Consider the following 27,355-nt stretch of genomic DNA (forward strand, 5'->3'; position numbering starts at 1 on the left):
GTACGAGGTTGTGCTTCTCAACAAAAATCACAAAGCCAGAATTGGTTATATGTATAAATATTTATTTGTACTAAAAGTGAGTGTTTTGTAGCAGAGTATCACATTCAGAATATATTAAATCATGAGATGCATCACTTGAGGTACAAATTCCAGTCTCATGTCTTTAATAAATACCCTATTAAAAAAAAAAACTCATCAATGTACTCTATTAATCAGAGGTAATCAGCAAACTATGCTATTTTTGAAAGGATAATACAACATTTACGTTTTGCTGTAACCACTTTGGATTTACTGCATTTTCTCAAACCACTTGATTATTTTAAGATGAGAGGCAACAACACTAGTTCACTATTTTTTTACTTTAGAAAAATGGCAAATATTACAATTATAAGTTGGAGTATTGCTTTTATCTTTCAGGTCCCTGCCGGAGGGGCTGAATATAAAAGGCACTATTGCTAGTATGCTTTCAGCCACTAACATTATCTTTGCAGCTTTTTTTGAGGTATAATACAGCTTTGGGCTCTTCACTCTGAACACTTCAAAATTGCCAAAAAAAAGAAATAAAGAAAAAAAGAAAAGAAACACTTTTTGCAAAAAATATTTCCAATTGCTTGCATAGTTTTGGACACTGTACCGTGGCCACAGCAAAACAGTTTCACTTGAGATATAGCTCATTAGACTAAATTACAAGTGGAAGCATGATCATTTTTTACTCAACGTAGATCCATTTGAAATTAAAACTGAAATATAAGGAGAGGAGAATGCTATTTCCAGTTCATTTAAAACACATTCTGACCAGTTTGGGGGCTAAAAAAAAAAAATGACAAGTATAAAAATCAGGAATTCTTGTCGGTGCAATAACTAACAAACAAGTACGTAGCTGTTCCCCTCCCACCCACACACACGTACACACAGAAACGCTGCACCCGAGCGTAGTGGCCGCGGAGGTAGCGCACCCCAACCAGGCCSGCAAGGCAGGCAGACCTGAGCTTTGCGCTCCAACCCCCAAACCTTCAGCACCGCCTGGAAGCGCACCGGCAACTGATACGGCGCCGCGTGCCAGCGCAACATGCTCGCTAGGTCTACAGCCGAGGCCAGGTAAAACATTCCTTGTAGATTTACACTGCCCTGCCCTGTGAGAGGTTCCTGCGGTAACTGTGAGGCAGCAGAAAAGCACGAAGCAGGCTGGCAAAGTCCAGGTCAAAAAAAATAATAAAAAAAAAATCCCATGCTGCAGTAACTTTCCATCAGCAGATGTGGAAAAAGCTCCTACCTCTGGGCACCTTAACCTTCTCGGCAGCAGTGCCTTGGGCGGCAGGAGGAGATCCTTCCTTTTTTTAAAAAAAAAAAAAAAAAAAAGAAAGAAAAAAAACCCAACGCCTGGGATTTTTGTGCCATGCTCCTCGCTGGAGCCAGAGTCAGCCATCCTGCAGGTGGAAAGCAAAAGTGGCTCATCTGTAAAGCGACCGGCTCCAGAATCAGGGGCAGGACGCGCAGAACGAAGAGGAGAAGCGTTTGAGCAATCCCTTGCCTGGCTCCTTGCAGGTGCAGTGACTTGGACCCACTTGACACTAGGGTTTTGTCACCATTCTTCGTTCTGAACTGGCCTTTCACAGCGGAGGGGTGAGGGCTGGGGAAGGGAGGGTCCAATCCTGCCCTTAGGCAAGCTCTTCCTGCCAGGTGCAAGCGTACAAACAAAACCATGCAACCACYGTTGCAACTTTTACTTGCTGACTGTGTGTTCCTGAGCTTTCTCACCGATCTCCTGGTCTTCAAGATGCCTCCCAGGAGAGATTCTCCCCCCACCAGCATGTCCACCATGCTGTGAGCACAGGGTGCCTTGCAGCCTCCCTCTGGTATTTCCTGGGGCTGTTCCACCTCACACAAAGCTCTTCTGGCCAGCAGCGCGACCACACACGGGTCAAGGGGGGATGGCAAGTCACTTCATTTCTGCTTCGCAAAGTGGGGGGGCGGGGAACATGTTTTTCATCCTGGCAACAAGGTCCCAACTCTGCACTGGCGACCGGTGCGTGGCCAGGGTGGCACTAAACACTCCAACTGGCCAATGCAAATCCCGTGCGAGATGACTGCTTTCTGGAGCCACGCTGGGCTGGGAACGAAGGGCCTGCTCCCCTTCTCTTCCAGCGTGACAGGGAAGCTCTCAGCAAAGTTCAAGGGGAGAAGGATCAGGCTCAAAATATTTTTGATTAGCAAAATAAAACCACTCTGACTTTGTTTAGAAAAATCCTACAGTCAGAATATTGAAAATGCCAAGTTAACTGATCTGTATCACAGGAAATCAATCAATCATTGCTCACTCTTAATACACACATTTCTAGGGAGAAGTTGTGTTAATTATTTTTTTCCAGCGACTGGTAGTACTCAGTTAGGACTTTCCAAGCTTTAGGGGCCATGAAGCCGTCTGGTGGATTTTCACCTTCCCGAGCAAGTTTCCTCATGCGTGTTCCRGAGATGAAGTCAAATTCGTCATGCCTAAGGCAAAACAGAGACAGGGACGAAATCAGTGCAATCTGCCTCGCGCGTACCAAACCGAGTCTTTGCAAATGCAGCTCTTCTGCCATGCCAGGAACGTAGGCTGAAAACTCCTGGCCCCAATTCAGCGTTAGCTCTGCAGGCACTGGTGGCACCAGTCTGCGACTTCATGTGTGAATCTATGATCGGCACAAAGCAGCAATGGGATCCTCAAAAGCAGCTGCCCTTTCGGGAAGAGCTGGATTATACACAAAACATCTCTCCAGCAGTGAGAGGCTGTATTTCTACTGCCACTTATTCCCCAAAAGAGTGTTTCTTATCCTCTCTGTTGGCTAAGACAGCATATCTTTAGTGCCATGTGATCAATCCTTTATCTCCTGCCAAGTCCTGGAAGGGAAAGTGGATGGATTTCACAGATAAGATCTCTGATTTCTCTCACAGCCATTTTACCAGAAATACCGATTTGCCCTTTCCTCTGGTAAACTGCAAGTCAGAAGCAATCTTAAACCAACAGCACTGCATAGGAGAAAAAAAAAAGTAGATGCTGCCATCTAGGTTACCTTTTAGGGTCATAAAAATCCATAGCCTTTTTTACTTTATTATATGCAGCAACTCGGAAGGGAATGATTTCCACAGAAGTCAGGCCTGGTGCCATGCTGAGGACCTTCCCTCCCTGCGTGGGCTCGTAGAGGTCCTTCTTGGTCTCCGGGTGAGGCATGCCTGCAGGATCTCGGCCCACTATGTAGAAATTGGCCCCAGCAATCATGCGAGCCCGACAGTGCCACTGCACCTGTGGAGGAGACACGCAAGAGCTGTAGTTCTGCTAAGGACAGGTATTCCAGTGGAAATGCCAGGGAAGGGAACCGATCCTGATTCATTTTTGTAGTGAACTGAGGCAACAATTTGCTCTTTGAACACCCAAAGAAGGTGCCCATCAGTCGCCGAACCCCATTTGTGCAAAGGCAGGGTAAAACTGCCCACGCGTCCCTCTTTTCTTCTACAGCCAAGGATCTCCCTGATGTATTTCTACTTGCACCCACTGCCTCTGTTCAGCTTCACTCCCTTCTCCTTTTATTTGCTACTTGTGCTGTGGTCAAGCCAAAATGCAGACAGCCCGTCTGAAGAAAGTAATTCAGAGTCACCAAATCTCCCACCCCACTCCTCTGAGATGCTGTGAGAATAACACTAACAGCTGTAGAATGGCTGTTCGAGAAATCTAACTCCACGCTAGCTCATCTCCTCAGATCACCTGCTGCTGGACAGACATAGCACTGTGTTCAGTTTTTATCAGTCAGTGAGTAGCTGCAGTGAAACGAACAGGCAGCGATGGGCTTGGACTGCTTGCAAGGGAGGTTCTGAGTCAACTGGTTTTGTCCCACCAGCTTAGGGACAGAAGGGAAACCACTGGGAGTATCCAAACCAACGAGGACCCCTATCCAACAGGGCAGATGGTCACAGGGGTACAAATCGCTGTTTCCAGGCCCATTTTCGCCAGCTCTCCCCACAGCTTGTAGCTCGCTGAGCTGAGGTCTGCTTGGAGTTGGCTGCTGAATGAATCGAGGAGGGAGCTAACAGCAAGGCAATTACTAGCGACTCCCTGGCCTGCTGCTTTCTGGAGCTGCCCCGGGAATCCGGCAGCGGTCCTCCCCACTGACTGACTTCACTCCTTGCAAGCAGGAAGGTTTGAGAAGTGCCATCACATGGCAGCAGCCAGCCACTACATTACCTCTGTGGGGCCAGCATAAAGCATGGGAGAGGGGAAGATGGCAACGATGGTCGACTTGGGGTCCAGAACGTGCTCCTCTAGCACTGCTGCATGCTGCTTCATCCGCCACTCCAGCGGGACATCATCATCTTTGGTCCATCCTCCCAGGGGGTGCAGGAGGAGCACAGGGTTTTTATAACCCCTCTCCAGAAGCCGACGCCGCGTGTCCTGCATGAGCAGGGCATGCCCGTTGTGCACAGGGTTGCGCAGCTGAAATGCGAAGACAGCATCTAAAAGGAAAGATTGAGAGGGTCACAGGCTTGCTCAGGGGTTCAGACAAAGCACTCAGCGACAGCAACTTTATTTGCACATCATACACATTCTGACGTGGTAATATGACAGCAGATCCGCTGTATATCTTATCTTCACATTAAAGAGACCTTAAATAGCTTAGGTGAGTGTCTGCTATAAGTGTAATGTCTATTGATCATTCTGTAAGTTTTTTTTTCATTGTACAGCTCTCCTTTGGGGCTGATTACAGTCCCAGCAGCTCTCCTACAGACAACATTCTTCATATGTCACCGAGGACAAACTTAAACCTATACTGAGTTCCTTGACTTCTGAAGTGATCTGTGCCTTCTCCAAGTTCAATGTCATCTTCAGGAAGGCCAAAGCTTTCTCCCTCTTTGAATATTGAGTTGAAATGACTGTTGAGAAGGCTGGCATCTTTGCTGCAGACAGGTTCTACTGGAGTTTTCCAGTAAGTAACGAGATGGAGCTCCAACCCAAGAACACTGCTCCTTAACCAACATGGTGTCCTGTGGTGAGAAGTTCTCATCTTGCACAGGGGAGACGGTCAGGCAGAGGCTAAAAAACATTCAGTATAGAACTGGCCACTGTGAAGAGTGTGAGGAAGAACAAGGAAGTTACCTGAATCACCGAAGGGGTTTCAAGTTCCTCTGAAACTGCTCAGGAAATATCATAGATTTTTTTTTATGAGCCCAGGCTGAGCCATCTGAGTCATTCTAGTCATCAAAATACGTGAACAAGTGCACAGAGACATCACTGCATGAGAGGCCATAAGCTCTGCAGTCCCTGAACTAGCAAACAGCGTAAAGCTGCTTGGGTGGGCCAGGCAGGATCTGCAACACTATAGGGAGCCTTCTTCTGCAAAAGGAACTCAAATCTAAAATTCTCATGTGTGTGCACGCTTAAGACAAAACAAAATCCCACAGCAGCACGAGGAAACGACCAGATTGATACAACACAGAGGAGTGGCAGACATGCAAGGAAGACTGTGCCTCCGGCTGGGCTGTCACACAGTTCAGATTATGAACTTTCAAGCCATGTGAGCCCCAAAACAAGGGATCTTTTTATGAGAAAGAAAGAAGGGGCGACTTCACAGTTCCCAAGTCAGCCCTTCTGGTGACACATCCTCCATCCACGGCACAGCCCTGCTGCTGCTTTCGATCCTGGGCCCCCTCATGGGATGCAGAAAAGAGACAGCAGCACCGCATGGCAACTGCTTTGGCCTTAGAGGTGAGGGCCAAAAGAGTTAAAGTCACACTCACACCATGAAACTTAATAAGCCTTAATGTGTTGATACTGCAGGAACACTACAAAGGCCACAGGCTGGCCTATGTGTGGTGGTGAGAACGAGTCAGGTGGAGTTGTCACGTCTAACAGGAGATTTATTTACTCTAATTACACAGACTGATGTATAGAATCGAGCTCACCAGATTGCATTTGTTTATTTAAAACTTTGTTTTGCAGAAGTGCCTTTTGGCCTAGGCCAGGGCAGCAAGAACTGTTTCAAAAGAAGCCTCTGGGGATCAGAAACATCAATTCTTAAATAACTGATTGACTTAAGGGGGTAAACTGCTTAGTGTCTTTCAGCCTAATTGCTTCACAAGCAGACTGAGGCCAGGTCATGTTTAGAAACTCTTCTCCAGGTCCTTTAACCTCCTGTTTCAGAATATAAAAGCCAATGCTGTTTTATAAAGCAACATCATCCACAAGACAGTGCAGCAAGAAAAGCAAAATAAGAATTTATCTTTAGTGTTAGTGAAACGCCATTATCTAGTCAACTCTCTGGTCATCAGCAAGTCTAACAACTCAGCCAGGGGATTTTTAGTGACCACAAAATCCACAGACAACGGTTCCACTGTGATCCTCAGTCACCACCAGGAGCCAGGACCAGCCTGCAAGCAGAGCAGCTGTGACAGCAAATCCAAGAGGAATTTTCCTCTGTGCTGCCCAGCCTGACTTCGCTCTTCATCAGCTCTTCACCTATACTTACTTTCATGCACAAAGGCCAAGCAGACAGTGCCTCTATTCTAAGTGCTCTAGGTGTGGAAAGAGAAGATGTGTCTTGTCAGGGAGGACAGATGAGTCAGCCTTCTCCCAGTCCTGCATCTAGAAAAGTCCATTTCGGAAACAGCCCATCGCAGGCCCTGTTCTTAACTTGGAAGATTCACATCAGTTTTTGGTGCTGTGCTCTGCATGCTGTTTCTGTACTCCCCGCCTGTGTACTGCTGGTTCAGGAGCATACAAAACCACTCTAGCAAGCGTTGAGCATTTGAGAACGAGCCATTGCACACCACCCATGTTTCCTAGTGTCAGGAAAGATGGCAGGAGGGCAGACTGTGTTTTATCTAACTAGAAAGGCATAGGAAGTAGGAAAATAGTTGAAAACCTTCAGAAACAAAGCAAGTACATCAGCCTGTCAGACAAGGCTGTGATGCACCATGTGGCTCTTATCATACAGCACAAATCACAACTCAGTTTTCCCAGGAGCTTACCTTAACTCTGTGACGATAGAGCTCCACAGTTACAAAATAAAGGCATCAATGGTAAGATTTTCTGGTAAGAAGGGGAGGGTCATTAGGTACTAATCCAGCTGAAGTTGATAATACAAAGGTAAGACTTACCAGCATTCATTTCTCTAAACTTCTGCTTGAGATTCAGTGGTGTCAGGCGGTATTGGTCCAGTCCATCGTTCCATTTGATCCTCTCCAGCACAAGGAGATCTCCACCAACCAGCCAATCTCCACTTTCCATCACCATCTGCAAATTATACTCATGCGCATTAGCGAGGAAATATTTCAGGACAGCAAAAAATCTCCTCTCATCTCATCTTTAATTTGCCAGTCTCCTTTGAAAAGTACTTTATTTAGGCATGAGTCTTCTTATATGGTTATCATCCTTTCAGTTCAGCACACTGTAGGCGGAAAACATTAAATTGACAATGTGAAACATATGTCGTGAACTGTGCGGCCTGGTGTTGGAAGTGAAAGCAGCAGCGGGGACTGCCATCTTCTCCAACAAAGTTCAAAGAGTGCCTGACACTATGCAAGGTGTGTTGCTGGAGCAACCCCAAACATTGGGTTCAGAGGATCTCTTCAAATAGCCTCCTGCCAAGTAAGGATGACGTGGCCCCCGTTAGATTGCAAAACTGAGAACACGATGTCCTTAACCTGGGTGTTGGCTGCTGCTGAAGTTAACCTCCAGTAGCACAACCAACTATAAGCTACAACCAAACTGGATTAAAAAAAACAGCTCTGCTTTGCAACTCCCAGGATGCCCAAAGTGGATTTCAGGCACTGAGTCTACAATCATATGAAGAAAGACATCAACTAACGGGAAAGGACCTGTCTGCCACAGGACTTGTCTGCTGGGTGCTAGATTCTGCACTGGAGGCTGAACATCTAGAAGCGACAGTATACATTCTTTCTTCATCTAACGTTTTGCTCTTGCACAGCCTTTCCACATGGTAAGCACTGATCTGGTAGTATTGCCACTGCTGCCAGCTGTCCAGCAACAACTATTGAGTGGTTATTTTTAAGACAGTTATTTTAAGGTGGGAGAAAAGAATTAATACGGCTTTGGCTTTTCTAAAATTCAAGTAACTCAGTCTAATCTGCAGCACATGGGCCTGTCGCTTTGCAAGAGATGTCCTTTGTACTGTCATAGAGAGTAAGTGGGAAAAGATAAGCTATAAAAAAGAAACAAACAAAAAAACCCTAAAAATGTTGGTGAAGATAAAAATGAATGAAAGAAGCAGCTCCTCTGCAGGATGCTTGTTTTCYCCTTCATCCATTTGCACTGCATTCACAATCTGACCAATGCTCTCRTCAAACAGWAAGTACAGCRTTAACATTTGCAAGCCAAAAAAGTCCACCTCTCCCGTATACTTTGGAAGTGGTGGTTCTCAAAGAACAGTTCTCTGCATTGGGTTCTCAGAGCAGACAGGACACCCGCAGCACTGTCTTGAAAAAGGTTTGACTCCTCAACCCCCCGTGGACATTTCTAACCCTCACCAGGTTTCTAACAGCAGAAGGGGGCATGGACAAACCTACTTTGACATGCGGGTGTTTTGGACAGGTGGTCCCCCAGATCCGGGCACAGCGCTCCTCYTTCCTGTGTTCAAAGTACTCAGGATTCTTAAGGATGGCAATCTTCCGCCCTTTGTAGGTGAGTGTAAATTCATTACAGCCATTGAGGCGCTGTTTATCTTCCGTGGAAATGGGCAGCACAATGGGGATGCTCAAGTTGATAATGCCATCTGGTAAGAGAGAGCCAGATGTTAGCCTTCTAAAAAGACCTAAAGCATTGGAAATAATAGCACTAGATGACACTGGAAGTGTCCTGACACTACTTTGGCCTGACTGCAAGAAGCAGGTAGAAGAGGCTGGATGGGGCAGGGCACAGAGCACAGCTGATGCATCAACCAGGGGTTTTCAGTAGCATAAAAGCTTTCCTTGGGGAATGGCCACATTTTACATTATTAGTTCAGGGACTCACCATTAGTCATATAAATTCATCCACTGCCCAATTTTCTTTCCACTACCAATAAATACTGATGTTAGTGAAGCAAGAAAGCTCCACAACTTAGGCCCAGAGATGCTTCAAAGACATTTGCAGTATTTCATTATTCTCTGGATTCACTGGATGCTGTAAGTTTATCTCCCAGAAAGATTTGTTCTTTTCCAAATGGCTTTTCTTAAAGTATCTTTGAAAACTGAAAAGCACTTGGAAAATTTAATCATGGATACTCCTCATCTCCTCCTCCAGAAAATATTCTCCGTTAAGACCATTCTGGCTTAACTTTCACCAGTGACCTCTCCCACAACATAGAATATTCGCTGCACTTTACTGTCTGCAATTCTTCTAAATTGCTTTTTCCAACAAGGAAGTAACAGTCATGTTTTTTTTTGTTTGTTTGTTTTTTTTTCCCTTGATGTCTTTATATTGCTACTTTTCTTAGCTTATCTCTGTGGAGTCCATTTTTAATTTATTTTTTGTGTGTGTAGAGCCTATACTTGCATGTGTGGTTTCTTGTTTCAGCGTTTTCTTTAAATACCATGAAGTTATGTTGCTTTCATTCCCCCATTTCCCACCCTGAGACAAAGATCTYCCCATTTCTCCTTGGACATCCTAATATTAATATACAATAATTAGTTCCTTCTGGGTTTTCAATCATAAGCAAGAATGAACAAATCACTGATTCATTTTGCTCTGATCTGACTGAAATTATTTTGGACCCTTGAGATTCTTGATTTGATGATTTTTCTGTGAAGCAGATTTTTCCATTTTTATTAAAATGTTAATATTTACTTCCAATTCATGACTAGTTATCACTCATATGCAAGAGAGCAATTTTCAAGCACCTTCATGAATAATCAGATACCTGTAAGTATAGTCACGTCTGAGCCAATCAGGTAAATTATTCCTTAATTTTACTCCATCTCAAAGTGCATTAATTTTACAAATGTGAGATGAATCAAATCACAAAGGTCAGAATGCAATCATTATCGACTTTACACAGTTAAATAATATTAACCAGTAATCAGTCAGTAAAGTCAGCATGGAAAAAACACAGCTTGTGTAGTCAACCAACCATGTTGAAGCTGAAGATCTCCATATTCCATTTCCAAATGCAATATGCAGAGTAGCTATTGGTTTAGTGAATAGTTACAGATTCACACTATTAGAATTATTGCGAAGGCTGGTCAATAGGACACGGGGTTAACCAATTGAATCAAACAGGCAGCAGCTGTTTCTACTCTTAGAATTTTCATTATTTAAAAATGGCAAGAAATTTACTGTATAGGAAAATCTCTAATTGCAGTAATTTCCACACAATCTCAAAAACAGTTATATACATACCAACTAGAGAGGGATTCTTTCCTGGGAGAATGCAAACACAGTTAAGATAATTAATTCTCGCAAACACCATTTACAGTAACAGTTCCAAGAATCAAAGCTGTTCATTTAACACCTCAGGCAAACACTGCACATTTGGAGGCACAGTGTCTCTTTGCATGTCCTTACAACACATCCTAAATATGACAGGCAAAGCCTGGTGCCCTCAGCATTTGCTGAAGCACCCACTAAGGGTGGAGGTTGGGAGATGTTCCTGGGAGGCAGTAGAGGTATCACAGCCAAAACTCCAGCTTTCTCCCAAAACGTTCAACCAGTTGAATTAGGACTCTTGTTTTCTGATATAACCTGATCCTTCTGCAGCATGGGGGGAGGAAGCAGGGAAGACAGTAGCTACATAGTCTCTGTTTACTGAGGTTTACGTTGGATGGGGTAAACCCGGAGTGGGAGCAGCCCYGAGAGAGATCACCAGGGATATGGGGGATGTCCATCCTGGGGGTTTTATGGCTCAGCTAGGCCAAGCCACATCCACCCTGACCCAGTGCTGGTGACTCCTGCTGTGAGTAGGAGGTGGAGTAAGGGCCCTAAGGTCCCTTCCCTCAGAGCTGTGATGGTGACGCGATACTTGTGAAGCACCAATAGATCCAGTCCTACCATGGGTCATTTCTGCCTGTATGAGACATAAACATCATACAACAGCACAGACATTTCTTCCTCACATCCATCATACTGAAGCACTTCACTCAGGATGGGAAGAGGTCCATAAGGATAATTTTTTTTAATGTTCTTGTACCTAGCCAACTAATAGCAATACCATTGCATGATTTACTGCTGAGAGCATGGAAAATGTCTGTTCATCACCAGGTGACCAAACAGAAACTCTTCATGTTTTTATAAGAGATAGAGACTAATAGTTTGTCCAAGTAAATGCGCTGTTCACTTCTTGCCCAACATCACCCTGTGGACCTAACAAAGCAGGTCCTGAGTTTGGGAACCTCTGTGGAGATACTGTGTACCTGGAATAGATGTCAATGCCCTCTACAGCAAACATCCTGTTCTGGAAGGTTACTGCATCAAAACCTGGTGCCTGGGCTTTGTCCCTGACCATGTAGAGCTCTACAAATACTGACCAGTGGTTTGAAATACAGCTGCAGATCTGAGAGGACCTGTGCTCAGTAAGCCAACAGGTTCGTGGGTTGTTTTGGAGGGTATTATCAAGGTAGGCGCACTGCCACTTCTAGGGGAAAGGCTCCCTTCTGACTAGCTGCTGCAGATGCAGGACCTTGTCTCCTCTTCTCCCCGTTCCTGTTGAACTTGGCACAGTCCCAGTCCTGGTGAGCCTGAGTCCCTCCCAACATACACACTTATGGATGAGCCTCCAATGCAGAGCACAGAGCTCTGGGGCAACAGTCATGATGGGGCACCTCCCAGACCTTATTAGGCACAACAGACAACTCAAAAATGGTAGATCTGAGTCTGATAACAAAGAAATGGACTTTTGAACATAGTTTGCACACTGAGAAGGTAGTAAAAAGGTTACCATGTGTCAGAGAGCATAAAAGCACTACAGAATGCCACATACAGACACATCTACAGTCCAACAGCAAGCGCTCCTGAGCACTAGCTTTATGCACGCTGCATAGTGTCCAAGTCCTAAACAGCAGCAGCAAGCTACTTCCCTATGTGAGTATGGCAGAATAAGGATCCTGTAAAAGGAGGACAAGATTCACCACAGGGAGTCATTCACCAAGATCACAAACCCGGAAAATTAGATACTGCTCTTAGGTCTACAGAGACTAACACACGCAGCCTCACTGTGTGCATGGCTTCAAAGTCACAGCATCAACATCTACATCTAAGAAATGAGACGGAAATATCTATTGTTCCAGTCTGAGTTGTTCACTGTCATTGCTTGAATACTGCTTGCCATGGCTAGGGATGAAGAGACCTTTATTAAGTTGCRAGTAAATCTCTAAATCTGATTTATTTTAAGCAAGGAAAATAGGAAAAAAAATACATTAAATCACACTCTGCTCCTGTTTCAAAGGTACAGTTCCCCTCTTCTCCCACTAGAAACTGAGTCTGGCATCTCTCTGCTCATTTGGCTTTCATTTTGCATCTGTATTAACTCTGGTATAACTGGGCATGAAWAGAGTTACATAATGGCTGCTCCAACGTTTGAACAGCACCGTGCAGGATATCTAATCTGTGACACAGTCCCTGGCCACAGCACAATGAACTTTGTCACCTTTTTATACGCTTTAAAGCATTTCAGAGCATAGCTTCCTCACTCCTTCAATCCTTTACGAGGCCTTGTAGTTAACATTCAAGAGGAAAGAAGGGATTAGAAAAGGATTGAGCATTAACCTTTTCCACAATACAAATGACTGCTAGAACGCAGTGATTTAAACATGTATCACAATGTTTGTGGGCTCCCTGCAGTATTAACACAAAAGTGAAGGGAATCGTACCATTCAGCAAGGTGCCAAAATGGATCACTTGCAAGTACTCTGCCTCACGCATGAAGCCAGTCAGCGGAGTGGCCCAGCCTTCACTCAGCACTTGCACCCACTGCAGATCCAGCTGCAAAACAAATCCAGACAGCACTCCTGTTACTAGGTTACACCTCAGAGATTGTTCTTCCTTCCCTTCCATTACAACAGCAGTCTCATTAAGCTGTTTCTGTTTTGCTTTAAAAATAATACATTCGTAAAGGGGGGGAGGGGAAGGCTTTGTTTTGTTTTATTTTGTTTTTAAGCTGGATCAGCTCTGGATCCTTCCATAGCACAAGTGTTTGTGGGGCCACACTAACACAGTCAGGGAGGTGGCTTGCTACAGTAAAGGGCAGAGACAAGGCAAGAGTAAAGGGCTGAAGATCAAGACAATAACTTTAGCTCTTCATGACATGCAATCACAGCTATACAAGGACACAGCAATCAGAGGAAGAGGACACCCTTTAAAACTGCCCATATTGGAGCTTCTGCCCTCCAAATAGCAAAACAACTACTGAATCACAGTGCTGTATTTGCACGCAATGGTACCTTAGTGATCTCTAAGGATGGTAGCATGTCTGCTTCAGCTCGGACAAAATCAAGTTTATTTTCAGGTACGAACAGCTCGAGAACATCCTTAATTGACGACTGTGGGACAATGTTCTAAAGGAGAAAGACAGAGAGCAATCTTAAGCAACACACTGGTTTTTAAACACACACCAAAAAGTTAGTATCTGAAATTAGGTTTACAAGGTGCCAGCAGTGGTGGTAAAAAATGACCTACTTGTGTTTGTAGGAGCTCCACAACCTGCTGAATACATTCAGACACTGATGAAACATTCGTTTTCAATACTAGTTCAGGAGATTCGGGCTTCTCATACTCTGAGTCAATCCCCGTGAATCCTATGGACAATTAAATTCAAACTAAATTTATTTAATGTAATACTCAGTGACYTAGAGCTGACAACAGTGTACAAACAGCCAGGAAGCATTCAGTCATACTGAGTACTGCAAGTGACACTTGTGACAGTAAGATTAGGGAAACGGGGTATTCTTGTGTGGTACAAATAGCCTCTATTAATCCACCTTCAGAACTTTTCTATCTACAGAGCTGCAAAGATAAGCTATCTAATGGTCCTGAAAGCAAAAGGCAAAAAAAGAGAGAGCTCTTCCATACCTTTGATCTCTCCAGCTCTTGCCTTTTTGTACAAGCCCTTCACATCTCTGCTTTCACAGATATTTAGGGGAGCATCTACAAAGATCTCAAAGAAAGGAAGACCAGCTGCTTCATGAATTTTCCGTGCATTTTGACGATCCTGTCAGAAGGAAGAAGAGAAATTGTAAGAGATTCCACAGCTCACAGGGCTGCCTATCAGGCTCTGACTTGCAGCCAGCACCTTCCTACTGCATGCCACTCCCTAGAATTCAACACAGGTAAATTCATCTCTGGTAAAGAATTATTACGTTTAAACTCGTTTTAATAAGGGCTTTTATCTCCTGTCTCCCTTTTTACAACTTCGATCTGTTTTCAGCTTTTTCACCTGAAACAGCAATAAAATACCTTCATTGAGTAGAACAGCAGAACTTTAGAATGTGAATAATCATCTATCCTGTGTTAAAAAAGTAAGTGTTTGCATTGGCTCAATAATGGCAGCTACCTGGTATTCTCAGGAAGCATAAAAACCTAATCAATATTTCTTCAGACAGAGCATTTATAGCACTATGAAAGGATATTGTTCTTATGCCTCTTCTCTGCCTCCTGGGGAGTTAATGGTAGGAAGCTCTTTAGTGAGATTTTAAATTTCATTTAGTTTTTAACAAATTCTGAATCTTTAATACAACAARGTCATACCAAATCGCTCTCCAGAAACTTGTMCTGATGTTGTTTAGTTCTGTACAGCTGTGGTATGTTACAGAAGAATGGAGAAAAAATAAAAGAGGGTCTGATACATGAATTCCTCTACATAAATACCTCTTTCGCAGGAAAAGTCATGAGATTAAGGCTGCCCAGGAAAGGGCAAAACATGATGCCACRAGTTTACCTTTGCAAAAGGAGAAATAAAGCTAGTTATGCAGACGAGTCCAGCATCAGCGAACAGCCTGGCCACCTCCGCAATGCGGCGGATGTTCTCTTCACGGTCCCCAGCTGAGAAACCCAGGTTTTTATTCAAGCCATGTCGAACATTATCACCATCCAGGGAATAGCAGGGGATGCCGTGAGAGACCAAGTACTCTTCCAGAGCAAAGCCAATGGTTGTCTTACCAGCGCCAGAAAGGCCTGTTGSAGACAGAAAAGTGAGGCTCAGGTTACCGTTCAAAAGACTGAAAATGACACTGTAACCTAGTCCCTCAAGGGACAYTGGTAACAAAACTCCTTTCTGAAGTTTCTTTATGAAAGAATGAGGTAAGGAAGTCGGACTCATCTTTTTAGTGTACAATTACTGCCACAGAGCTCTGACCAACTCTTCTTACTCAAGGGATGGCATTAATGCCTTGAGAAAAGCTGGTATCTCCTAGAATCCGGAGGGGTTCAAGTGAACAGTGTTGCAAAAGTACATCCTGCTGGCCTGTGCTGGGACCAATAAGCACCAGTAAGTGACRGAGAGCCTGAAGGGAGGCTGCTGTTTGTAAGTCTCTCAGCATCTTCCCCTTCCTCCCTCTGTTCCCCCTAGAGACAGCCAACTCCCCACCCAGAGCTTCCTGCAATGGCTGCTTGGGGTCAGACAGGCTCCAGCAGCAGCAGTTGTCCCTCTCCATCCATGGACAGTGTTTCTGCACCACCTGCACCTACAGGTCCGTGCAGGCAGAAATAGGAGGGTGGTACAGGCTAACAAGACATCTTTACCACCTGCTTCCCCTGCAGTCAGTCTGCCCAGTCCAGTCAGCTAGAAAGTCAGTGATACTAATGAGGTGGCTGCTTCCCATCCCAGCTCTGTCCACTTGCACAAAAAAACAAATCAAACCAAACCAAACTACTAGCTGTGCTGGGGAGAGGCAAATGCACCTGAGGCACCAAACTCCTTCCTTTTGGGTGGCAATCCATGTGCTGAAAACTTGAGATACAAGATGCTCTTGAGTTAGCAGAGACACCACCTCCAAACAACCTCCAACCACCTCCCGCCTCTCTCAGGAAACACTTAGCTTTGGAGAAAATCCTACAGAGGTATCATCATCTGCTCACCTGTTTTTGTACTCTTTCCTTTGCACCTACTATTGATAACTGATGGAAACAYGACCTTGAGTTCGATGGGCTTTTGGTCTGATGCAGAACAGTCACGTTTGTGCTGGACAGGAAAGCTGGTTGAACACAGATGCCTGCTGCTGTGCCTTTGATTTTCATAGCACAAGAGACTAACAGAGAGCTTTCCTGAGCTGGCAAACTAGAGCACTCAAGTGTCCTTCTGTTCAACCCATATAGCCCACAAAATGCAATGTCCTTCCAAACAGTCTCTTGAAATTAAACAGATAGTAACTTGGGAGACAACTGTGTATTTTAAAGAATAATTATCACTAAGAGAAAGTCAAACCTTTCATACAAAGGATCTCAAGAGTGATACCTGAAAGAGAATGAAATTGGCCTGGATAGATCTTTGGCTTCAGAAATGACGCTGAAACAGATTATACATTGGTCTTCTTTTATTAAATAGAGAGCATATCAAAAGAGGACTGTATTTTAATTCACCATTTAGCATATAAGCTGATAAGAACACAAATCAGAATGGCTCTCCAAGCCTTTCCAAGCGTGTCTTTCTATGTTTTCTGGGAGTCAAAGAAAAATTACTGATATTTAACAAGCAGAGAAACAATTGGACAAGTGGCAAAAACTAAAGCCGTTTAAATAGCAGTGGAGCAAAGGAAATGTAGCTGCCACTTTCATGAGGCCCTAATCACCAAATAATGAGTTTGTCTTTCAAAGCAGAAGGGCAACACATTAGAACACGTATCAGATGAGAAATAAAATAAAAAACCCTCAGTGGGTCTAAACAACAAAACACTTAGAGCGCGACTCACTGTATGAACATGTTTATTCTTAAGAAGACCGCGTTTAGCGGCGAACAAGGTCATTTTAAACACAGTAAATGTAGGTGTCCCAATGAATTTCCCATTGATACAGAATGAAAGTATCTGTATATTGTTCAGGACAGTTGTGGGAATTCTCTGCCAGGGAACTAGCAAGCAGAATTGGAGGCAAGGCTTCCTCAGCCATGCACCTGGGAATGAGAAATGAGACCCTAAGGGTTTTTCAAGGGCACAACCAAAGGGCCCAGCCACCTGGAAGCCCCAATAACAGCTAAAATGTTTAACAGCTAAATGTTAAAGTTAGTTTCAGGTTGCAGCTGCCAGAGAGAATATTTTGTCTCATAAATATGACACATCAGTATTTCCCACGTGAAAAACAAATTGTAATTTCCAGTTCCTAGGGAACACTGACATTTCCTGAAAACCCCAAATCTCCACATCTAAACTTCTCTCCTCATCTTACTCATTTTTGCAAATGGGTTTCCCATGGTATCTGACTGTACCTGTTAGCCAAACCGTGCAGCCTCGAAATCCACCTCTGGTACCGACAACTTGTCCTCTCTTACTTCTGCTGACATGATGGGCTTGGTAAATCACATTGGTTGCTCTCTGATGCAAATAAACAACAACAACAAACAGAAAAAACACTTCTGTTACTTTGTTGCACTCTGTACAAAAGAAAACTTTCAGGATTTATATGAGAGAGAGAAAAATTCATTCAAAAAGCAATCAATGCAAACCATACTGGCCAAAGCTGGTAATTTGTTAGAAAAGGGAAAATCACACAGAAAGAGATTTGCCTTTGGTGTTAGCTGGATTTATTTTTGCATAATATGTCTTTGGGCTATTTTCTGAAGACAGTTTTCAACTTTGACCCTCTCTTCCCGGCTCAAAGCCTGTGTTGCAAAAATACTTCTGCATCTCCTGCTGCTGCTGCTACAGATAGAAGAAACTCTCCTGGGAAGTAACAGCAAAGGTGCATTCACTTTGCTGTCAGGAGACTGATACACCCTCTGACCCACAAGGAAGGGTATATAATTCAAGTGGAGATATAGACAGCAAACTCCCTGTCTTTTCTACATTAAAAAAAACAGGTAGACTTGAACATTGTTTTAACTGCACTTGCAAAACAAAAGCAACTTAAGCTGCCTAGCTGTTTGCCTTGTTGAACGTAACATTGCTCCTACTAAATGCAAGTGTGTTCTCTGAGGAGCAAAATTTCACTTTGTTTGTCAGTCCTGCATAAATGAAAACTGAGAACACAAAGTGTCCGCTCTTGCCACCGAGAGTGAAGGAAACGTGACCTCCCCAAGGCTGCTTCAGCAGTGTCTCCTGGCTTGCCAGGGCTACCTGACATCTAACTGCTGTGCTGGCACAACAGCTCACCGCTTCCTCTGCTGGCCAGCGAGGCACAGATTAAGACAGGCTTCCTTTTCCCTTCAGTTTTGATAATGTTACTTTATTTAGTAAAGACGGTTTGCATGTGAAATATCCGCAAGTTTCTTCTTACGCAGAACGCAGGGCTCCAGCATACATCCCAGAGAGAGTCTGTACTATCAAGAAGGGTTTTACTCTTCATCGCTGTAACTTACTGCCACACTGTGTTATGAGGTCTCACTAAACCAACTGCACAAGCTGGCTTCAGGCATCTTTACTACCTTCTTTCTTATACGGGTTGCATTTCTAACAGAGCAGGCCAAAGGAGAAGTCTCAAGAGGGAGACAGATTAGACATACTTTCTTCCCAGCCAGTTCTACACCGTCATGGGTTTATCTGCTTCATGTTGTTGGCGCAAAAGTGAGGTCTGTGCCTTTCCATAATCTCCACCTCTTGCTATATAAAAGTATTTCTACATCTAAAGCCAAAGCAGGGAAGTGATTGTATTTTATTTGTCCAATATTTTTTTATAAAGATACATATATATATATATATATATATATATATATATATATAAAAGAAAAAAGAGGAATGGGAGAGACAATAAAGTAAAAGGTCATTTTCTTTTTTAAGTGAGTTAGCAAAATAGCCTGATGGTTTTTTCCTTTGATTGCTATGCCGTTAACATTTTTAGGATTCAGCAAAGGAACAAGTGTTCATTAGAGAACTGGTATTTTGTATTGCCACAGAGGGCTCRGCCTGCCCAGAAATCTGGGCAAAAAAATCATTCCCAAACAGAAAAAAAAAAAAAATTTGCCTTTCCTCTCCTGCTTTTTTTTCCAAAAAAGTCAGCATCCCAACAGAGATTGACCCCTCACACAGATTTAACTGTTATATTCAGAATTTCATGCCCGTTTTCCATTCAATTTAAGCAAAATCTTCCAAAATTAGCTTCTTCTTTTCTGTCTGCAAGTGAGAGGTGTAATTTTCCATTTGCAATTCCTTGTGGGCACACTGAACAGATAGCCAATTTAAGAATGTTTTAACATACTGGTAAGAATAGCTGTGTCCAAAGAAATCATTAGCATAAATCTTGCCTCCAAAATCAGCTTTAAGCAAGCCTAAAAGTCAGTCCCACTATTGTGAAACTTAGACGGAAMGTGCTCTGGGATGGAGAAATAATTCCTCCAGAATTACCACAATGTGATTGATTCCCATCCTTGGGACTTGTGTCATCATCTTATGACTTGATGGGAAGTCCCAGACTAAAAAAGCTTTAAGGGCTACTGTCTCACCCATCTCAGGCGACACATTTATCCACTCTGGGACTCTCAGTTCCTATTTTCACTGTTGCAGCCAGCRGAGTGGATCCCGGACTTTGCTTCCCCCTTCCATAGTCATTTCAAAGGATAAAATCAGTGATCTGGGTTTTTCCCAGGTTGCTACTACGCAGGTTCAGTAGTTCTGCTTCTTTTTCCTTTTTCTTTGCAGGCAGCTCTTCCCTGCTGCTCGGGAAGGAGGAAACTGCAAACATCTCTATCTGACAAGTCTCAAGACATCCCTGCTTCTGTCTGGTGAAGTCCCAGTGCCGAATCATTTCCCGCCCCCAGGAAACACCTTCCTTCCCCATAATAAGCTCTCATCCAGCATCACCTCTCTGAATGCCAGTACCAACACAGTACCGCTTTTCTCCAGTGCAAAGAAAGAGCCCTTTATAGACCTGAAGTCATTAGCTACACAGCTGAGACAGTGTCTGAAATACAAGACCCCAGTGTACACTAACGGCGCTTGTCAAATCTCACCACCCTACCGTGAGTTTTGCAACATGCTGCGGTGTCCCCAAAGCCTCTGCTCCTCAAATCAAATGTTTAGGAAAGCATCCCACACTTAATCCTGCAGGACAAAAACCTCTCCAGGTTTGATCCTCCGAGGAAAGTGGAGATGTGACCGAGCCGAATGCATCATGACGACTCAGAAAATAAAAGGCAAAAATAAATAACCGATGGTTTGGGAGGGGGACAGGGTGGAGGGAAGGTCAAATGTGCTTTTTTAACTTGTTGAGCTTGCAAATCTGAGACAGCACCATCACAGTCTAATTTTCAGTGGTCGCCAGAGTCAGCCTTAAACATCTGAAGCAGGACCTAAGGAACACATGCAGAAGATATAGCTGCCACAATGATCCCTGCCCCCAAGATACAAAGGCATGTTTTGCATATTTTTCTGCTGATTAAGACTTGGTACCATTCTGAAATTACACGTTGACAGGCCAAGGACCATCAACAGAGCACAGGTAGTAAATTACTGCCCCAACTCACCCCATTCTTACGGTTTGCCACTACTCAGACCTGCAACAAAATCACTGCTGCACAAACCTCAGCTGATAATGGCTCTGTGCTCAAGTGCAAACACTCCTTTTCCAATATGAGGAGCAGCTATTCTGCAATGTGTTTGCAAACCAGGAGAGGTGAGGCAGGTATTTCTGCATGGAGAAACGAAACACGCTTCTTCATCCTYTTCCCCCTTCTCCAATGTGACAACACACTTACTTCTTCATGAGCAGTTTTCTAAAGTGTTAATCTGCTGGCTCTGGATCTATCCTGCATAGTATCAACCACAATAGTGTCTCTTCCTGAGCAAGACTCAGGAACCAGCACATTCCTAGGAGGCTGACGTAACAAGACTATTATGGTAGAAGTGCATGTCAGCATACTATAAATCTGCACTGTGCAAGTATCTTGGAGCTTTTCTCATCATCAAATACATTTTCGAAATCCTACTTTCAGACCTCTCCTACCTGCAGCTGGATACTAAATCCCTATGACTTTTTAACAGTGACATTATTAAGAACGCAGAAAAAGGCAAAACTTCTACTACATCACACATCTGAAACTCTTCCTAATCCCCAATGCAATACTTTGACACAGACTGTCTCAAATTCTTGTGGTCAGATATGCAGAAAATAAAAAAGGCAAAGAGAAACACAAACATTTTTGCTTATGGATGAGCTGACAGCTTGTTCCAAAYAGAACAATTTGTTCATCAGGAAATACTGACTTCCTACCTCATCATTCACAATCTCAGAAGCAGCTTGGGAAGCCAGCTCTGAAACAGGAGCAAACAGAGCGAAGCCAAAATAGTCAGCATCAAAAACAATCACAGACAGCCTGAGACAAACAAACCTYGGAGAGATTTCATCTAGAATGAACATACACTGTAAGTTCGCTGTGATGCAGAGATAAGTAGTGGATGGGGTTTAATCAGACTCAAGGCCCTCCTGCTAATTTTAGCTCTCAGTTTTAATCTTTTAACTGTGAACAAAACACAGATTGAGCCTGAGGACAAAGACCTCAAAACACTTTTAAAAGATAAAGGCTTCCAATCCTCATCTCAACAGAATCATGACTRAATTTCAAGTCCCACAGAGGGACAACGTAGGGGCACTGCTAAACATTCCTTGCAGTAATCTAGATCACAGAAGTGATGTTTTGGAGAAGAGCTTCTTACTTCAAATTCAGCACAGCCTAGGAACAAGCAGCAAGAGATCTCTGAAGATATGGGATTTACCGGTTCTTGTTTAAAGCAAACGCTGCAGCACCCAAATAGGATTGCAACGAACCAAATTAGCTGTAACRGTACCGCGGCACACCAAGCCAACTGTGACAGACCTTGTTCTAGCAGCATCAACATCTCCAAACATGGAGCTAGTCAAGGCTACCCCAAGCAGGACAAGATGCTTCCCTGATTTGTGAAAGCAGAGTACGTGCAGAGATGAGAGGCCTTTCCTTGGTGCATCTCTTGAATAAACAGATAGGGCCTGAGACAAGAGTCCATCACAGCATAGAGCTTTTGGGAATCAAGAACTATCAGTGTCCTCTGCTCCTAGAGCTACTGCTTCTCAGTTCATGAGGTCCAAAGAAGTAATCTCAACTCGCCTTAAGTATTTGCTTGTGAAATGGAGCAGTTGTGCTTGTCCACATAAATAGAAGGTTGCATGAGACCATTCAAATGAGAGATGTTATCAGGAACCATCTTCTCTTCTCACSTGATACAGCAGAACCACATTTGTTAGGAGCTGAATGACTGCMCAATTAACAGAAAATGCACTAGACAAACATCTCGTTGATTATCATCCCAACTAATTACATGGATGATTTGCCATCTTTCATTAGAAATTCAAATATATATCAATTCCATCGCTCTCAATCACACCGGACAGTTATCTCTGGACACAAGGTGGTATTCTCCTCCTGCCCATTTCTACCCACTTCTTTAGCCAGCACTCATGGGGCTACATAACAAGTGAGACCATAGTGAGAACTACCTATGCGTGCCACATGCTATGGTGGGCAGAGCAAAGGAGCTGGAAAGGAATGAGAAGAGATGTGAGGTGACCAAGACTGCCTGTTTAGCAGCAGCCCTCATGGGAGACTCAAGGGATCACATAAGTGCAGACAACCTCCTCAGGCTAATACTTGCTGAGATGTCCACAGAACATGTGGAGCTCTCTTCCACTGTGAAGGAAAGAGTTGTCATTAGAATGCACTATTGGTCTTTACAAAGACCAATAAGGTCTAAAACAATGCTCTTATTGTTCTTTTTAATTGCCCCTTCTCCCACTAGCCTTCATTGTGGAAGTATCTCTGTCTGTTTTATCTGGTGTATTTGGCACACACTTGGTCCTGGAAAAAGTCCAAAAGGTAAGAACCACAACTCATGGCAGACTGTAGGACAATCTGTTCCAAGGAGGAACTCCCTCATGAAAGTATATTACAAATCTGCTGAAGAACTATGCCAACAAAGAAATATTCTTGTAGCGCAGTGTTATTAAGAGCACATTAGTCACACATTTAGCTCACTTAACAGAAGGCTCAGCCTTGTAAGAATGCAGTTAACATCTGACTGGTGGCTGCCAGCATTCACAGCTCTGGGGAAACTCTGACCCTACAGGAAGGGTAGAGTCAGGACTACCCTCAACCACATTTTTATTTATAGGACTATCGCCCATCACTAGGAATAAAAGCATTCGTTTTTTTCCAGTTGAGCAGTTAATATATGCCCTATTTTGGTACTCCAATCTTACCTCTTTCAAAAAGAAATGAGAAGCTTTGAAATATTTTTCAGCCAATTGTACTGACAAATGGTAAAACAGACTTTTGAAATGATTAAACAAGCTTTTAAGTTTAAAGTCAAACACATGCTTAAATCTCCATAGATTGATCTAATTTGTCTTTTAAAAYCCCCTCCCAAATCCTATCATCTTACTGACGAGAGTCTTTTGTCATATCAGTTGAACATGATGCATAAAAACTAAGCTTATGTGAGTTTCATAGAAAATAGGTTTCTTCTACTTGGGCAATTCCCGTGGTTGGTCTCGAAAATGGGCAAGTTGCCATCTCTGAAAAGAGAAAGCGTCAGTCTTCAACASGGGGAAAATAGCTTTCTGCAGAACAGTCATTTGCTGTAGAATATTAAATGTATTATACTCTGAAGTAAAGAAGGACAAGAGTAAAGTGGTGGGTTTATTKTGGAAGGTCAACTCTTTACATTCATAACTATGATGGAGAAACCTTCAAAGTCTCTGCAGTCTCATTTAGTTCTCAAAACCCTAAGCTTATAGACTTTTCCCAAACTTCAGTGTAATTAGTTGAATGGGCTAAGATCATAACTGTTTCAAAATCAAGCCCAGGTAAAATCCCCAAACAGACAAAGTTACCCTGGAAACTTCACCCGTCCCATCACRACATGGAGTAAGGCTTGCAGGTCCAGATGGTAAACGAGGGACAGGACTTTTCAAGCACCCACATCCTCYGGTATTTGTCAGGAAGCCTCAGTCACCTCAGAGCACTCACACAGAGCGTGTTGAGTCATGCAGCATCGTGGAAGATCTTCCTGCTTCCCTCGCGATTCTCCCTTCTCCATCCTGCAGGCAGGACTCTTCTCCTCTCCCACCATTTGTAAGTGAGCAGAAATCACATTTGGACTGCCTGACACAGCCCTCTCCCCCATTCCCCTCCTGAAGGGCGAGGGGGAGATTTGTACCTGCTGTAGAATGGATTCATGCTTTTATTTTTTTTTTTAATTTTGGTTCAGCAGAGTAATACAGTGATGTGTCAAAAAATACCCTGTACAGCAACGGGTTTCCTGAGCTCAAGTTGCCAGTGTTTGCTCACACCAGGCAGACTGTTGATCTGGGATCCCTTTCTTCATTCAGTGCTTGGAGTAAACCAAAGCAGACCACACTTGCTCCTTGGCACACGCTGACTTTTACGCTTGTTCATTTTGGCATTACTACACCAGCCTCTTTCCTCTGCCAGCAACGTAGCACAGAAGATCTTAAGGAGACTAGCAGAGACATCCTAGCTACCTGAAACAAGCAGTCTTTCAGCTTGGGGACAGACGGTTTGAAATGCCAAAGATTACTAACACACAAGGCTTTCAAAGTGGACTTRGCTAATTTTTCTTTTCTTTTCTTTTTTTCTCTTTTTCTTTTTTTTTTAAACTCATAAGAATTTTTAAGCTCTTGGCAAGATCCTAATTTTTTTTGTACTAGTTTGCAAGTTTCAGGTTCCCAGAATCAAGTTCGATACAACCTTGAAAAAAAAAAAAAAAAAAACTCTATCTCAATGTACAAGCTTGTGTTCCATTAATCTTGGAAATCAAACAGCCACTGATTTCGAAAAATCAATGTATGACTTCAAACCAGCAGGTCAAAACTGACATTAAGATCTGTTTTCCTGAAGCCCACTCAAATCGAGCTTTTCTTTTTCCTTTGGAAAGATGATGTTGCTACTCTAATTTAATTAACACAGTAAATTAACAGTAAAACTAGTGAGTCATCTCGGGCTCCTGTATTTTCACAATGAATTTTGGAAAGCTGGGACAGGTGTTATTTTAGAAAAAAAAGATCATTCTGTCCTCTTTCCAAAAATCACAAAGGACAGCTGCATGCGTAAGAAATATCTGACAAACAGARTATCTTGCCAGCTACTGACAAATGTAACAAATACAACAAGAAACCCTTCCATGTCTTCCCCATTTTTTTGCTCAAAGCAATTCTGCTGAATTACCTCCCATAAATGAATCCATTTTGACAGTTTGGCTCAGGCTCGTTTTACAAGCAATAGGTTTTACATTGAAAAAGGAGAATCACTTTGCTTTTGATGTCTGGGATCTGCTCCAAGGCCTTTTYTGGATCGTGCCAATAAACACCTGATGATGCCGCAGGACTACTGACAAAGCAAAAATAGGTTATCGTGCAAAAAAGACAAACATAAATCAGATAGCCACTGAGGTACTGTGGATTGAATGTCCATAAAAAAAAATCATCAAGCAGGTCTACTTAATTGTCAAAAACATAAAGACGGTGTACCTGGTAAACTGCCAGTATATCCAGGTCTCAGGGGTGCAGAGACATGATCGACAGCCAGTCTAGCTGCTTTGCAGGCTGTAACTACAGCAGCGTGGGAAACACTTCATCAGAATAAAAGAGCACACTCCTTGCTCCTCTACCAGGAAAAAGCACCAAGTGCACGTGGCCTGGTTTCCCTATCTTCTTTCAGAGAAAGGTATCAGGTTATGAAAAGAGCAAACGAGGTACCAGTCACCCAGGTTGCAAGAAAAAACAGAAAGGAGGTCAAGGTATATATTTTGACTATACAGTAACTTTGGTATCTAAAAATTTCCAGGGAGGAATTTACTTGCATGTATTTTTTTTTTCTTGAATTGAGATTTAGGAATTTAACTCACGGCTTGTGGCTTCTGAGGCAAACCAACCATTTTAGACACCCTATCTCTTACCATGGCTACGCAGGTACCCCAGCCTTAGAACGAGAAAGATGGACAACCAGACCTTTACAGGACCCCTGCATCAAATAGCACGGAAAGAACAACTTGCAATACAATGTCAGGAAATCAAAAATTGAGCTAAACTTTGTTCAGTTATAGGAGACAAAGACGTTAATTCTGCTGTTCGCTGTACACTCTTCTAAGCTTTAAAGTTTGTTTCATTGCAGCCATCCCCAAGCTGAATTTGTCCCACAGTGGAGCAAATTTGAATTGCACATTTGAAGCTTTGTAACTATCCAAAGATCTGAAYGGTAAGAGTCCAGATACAGCATTTTTTTTTCAAGATTGCCTTAATTCCTTGTCATCTTCTGTCTGAAAAATGCTTTACCATGAAGGTAGACTGAAATTCCACATTTCTGAGCCACTAGCAGGTTTTGATCCTATAGACACGTAGTGAATAAATGACTCTCTTAAGATCATACCATCTCATCCCACCCACCCAAGTCACTTGCGGCAGATGGGCCAGATGCAGTATCAAGACAACTAGGCCTGATCATCAGGGAACTCCACCAAAATTCTTGTCATCTGCTCACCCTCAGCAAAACACAGTTAGCCAATGTGCAAGAGCAATATTCTATTTTGATCAAAATCATTTACTTTAAGAGCTCACAAAATCAGCTCAATAAGTGTAAGAAAATACAAAACGTAGCAACGGCTTTGGACCATGATTAACTTATCTTTAAAAGCTGAATCAACATATTAGCAATGCTGTAAACACAAAATACCGCGAGCCACATTCAGCAGTTCTATGCCTCCATTAGCTTCCGTGAATTTGCAATAGGTTTTTAAACTTGGGGCTAACAACTAACTGTGCATAAGACCATGCAGGTGAAGGACCAAATCCATCTACTGCTAAAGAAGAAAGTAGATTCTTTTTCCTCTCCCCAGACTAATGTAGGTTGAATTGAGCCTGTCTCAGCCCATCCATGTTACCTTGTGAGTGGATACATAAGCCGCTGTTTCTGGCTCCAGCCAGCAACCACTTCTCTGCTCTCCTGAAAAGCAGCATGAGTATGCCTTCACAAACCCAYGTTCTGCTCCACACAGATCAAAGACAACCACAAATCATATGGGAACAGGATACATGTTGTTAGCAGGCCCATCGTATCCCATCAGGAAAGAAATTTCGTAACTTTTTTGAGAAACTCTAGCAATTTCATAAGCAGTGGGAGCTACAGGAKCTACACTTCAAGAGGCTTCATCAGCTTTTCAAATATAAATTTCACTAAAAGAACTAATCCTCTTGCTTCACTTCTCTTCT

General features: G+C 43.2%; 1 protein-coding gene across 2 annotated transcripts in view; it reads right to left on the minus strand.

The window, feature by feature from the left end:
- Positions 1-41: 41 nt before the first annotated feature.
- The window catches only part of PAPSS2 (3'-phosphoadenosine 5'-phosphosulfate synthase 2), a 34,132-nt gene continuing 6,818 nt past the window's right edge, over positions 42-27,355 (minus strand). For both annotated transcript variants that reach the window (XM_085306146.1, XM_085306145.1), the window contains 11 exons: positions 17,376-17,481; positions 14,895-15,130; positions 14,030-14,168; positions 13,637-13,755; positions 13,402-13,515; positions 12,832-12,943; positions 8,557-8,762; positions 7,129-7,264; positions 4,220-4,488; positions 3,054-3,283; positions 42-2,493 (listed from right to left, as the gene is read on the minus strand). In XM_085306146.1, the coding sequence (XP_085162272.1) occupies positions 2,352-2,493; positions 3,054-3,283; positions 4,220-4,488; positions 7,129-7,264; positions 8,557-8,762; positions 12,832-12,943; positions 13,402-13,515; positions 13,637-13,755; positions 14,030-14,168; positions 14,895-15,130; positions 17,376-17,481 (1,809 nt within the window). In that variant the 3' untranslated portion in view covers positions 42-2,351. The remainder of the gene's footprint in view (positions 2,494-3,053; positions 3,284-4,219; positions 4,489-7,128; positions 7,265-8,556; positions 8,763-12,831; positions 12,944-13,401; positions 13,516-13,636; positions 13,756-14,029; positions 14,169-14,894; positions 15,131-17,375; positions 17,482-27,355) is intronic.

Source organism: Rhea americana, unplaced genomic scaffold, assembly GCF_003343005.1.
Source record: "Rhea americana isolate MKP2758 unplaced genomic scaffold, rheAme1 scaffold_233, whole genome shotgun sequence".
NCBI lineage: Eukaryota > Metazoa > Chordata > Aves > Rheiformes > Rheidae > Rhea > Rhea americana.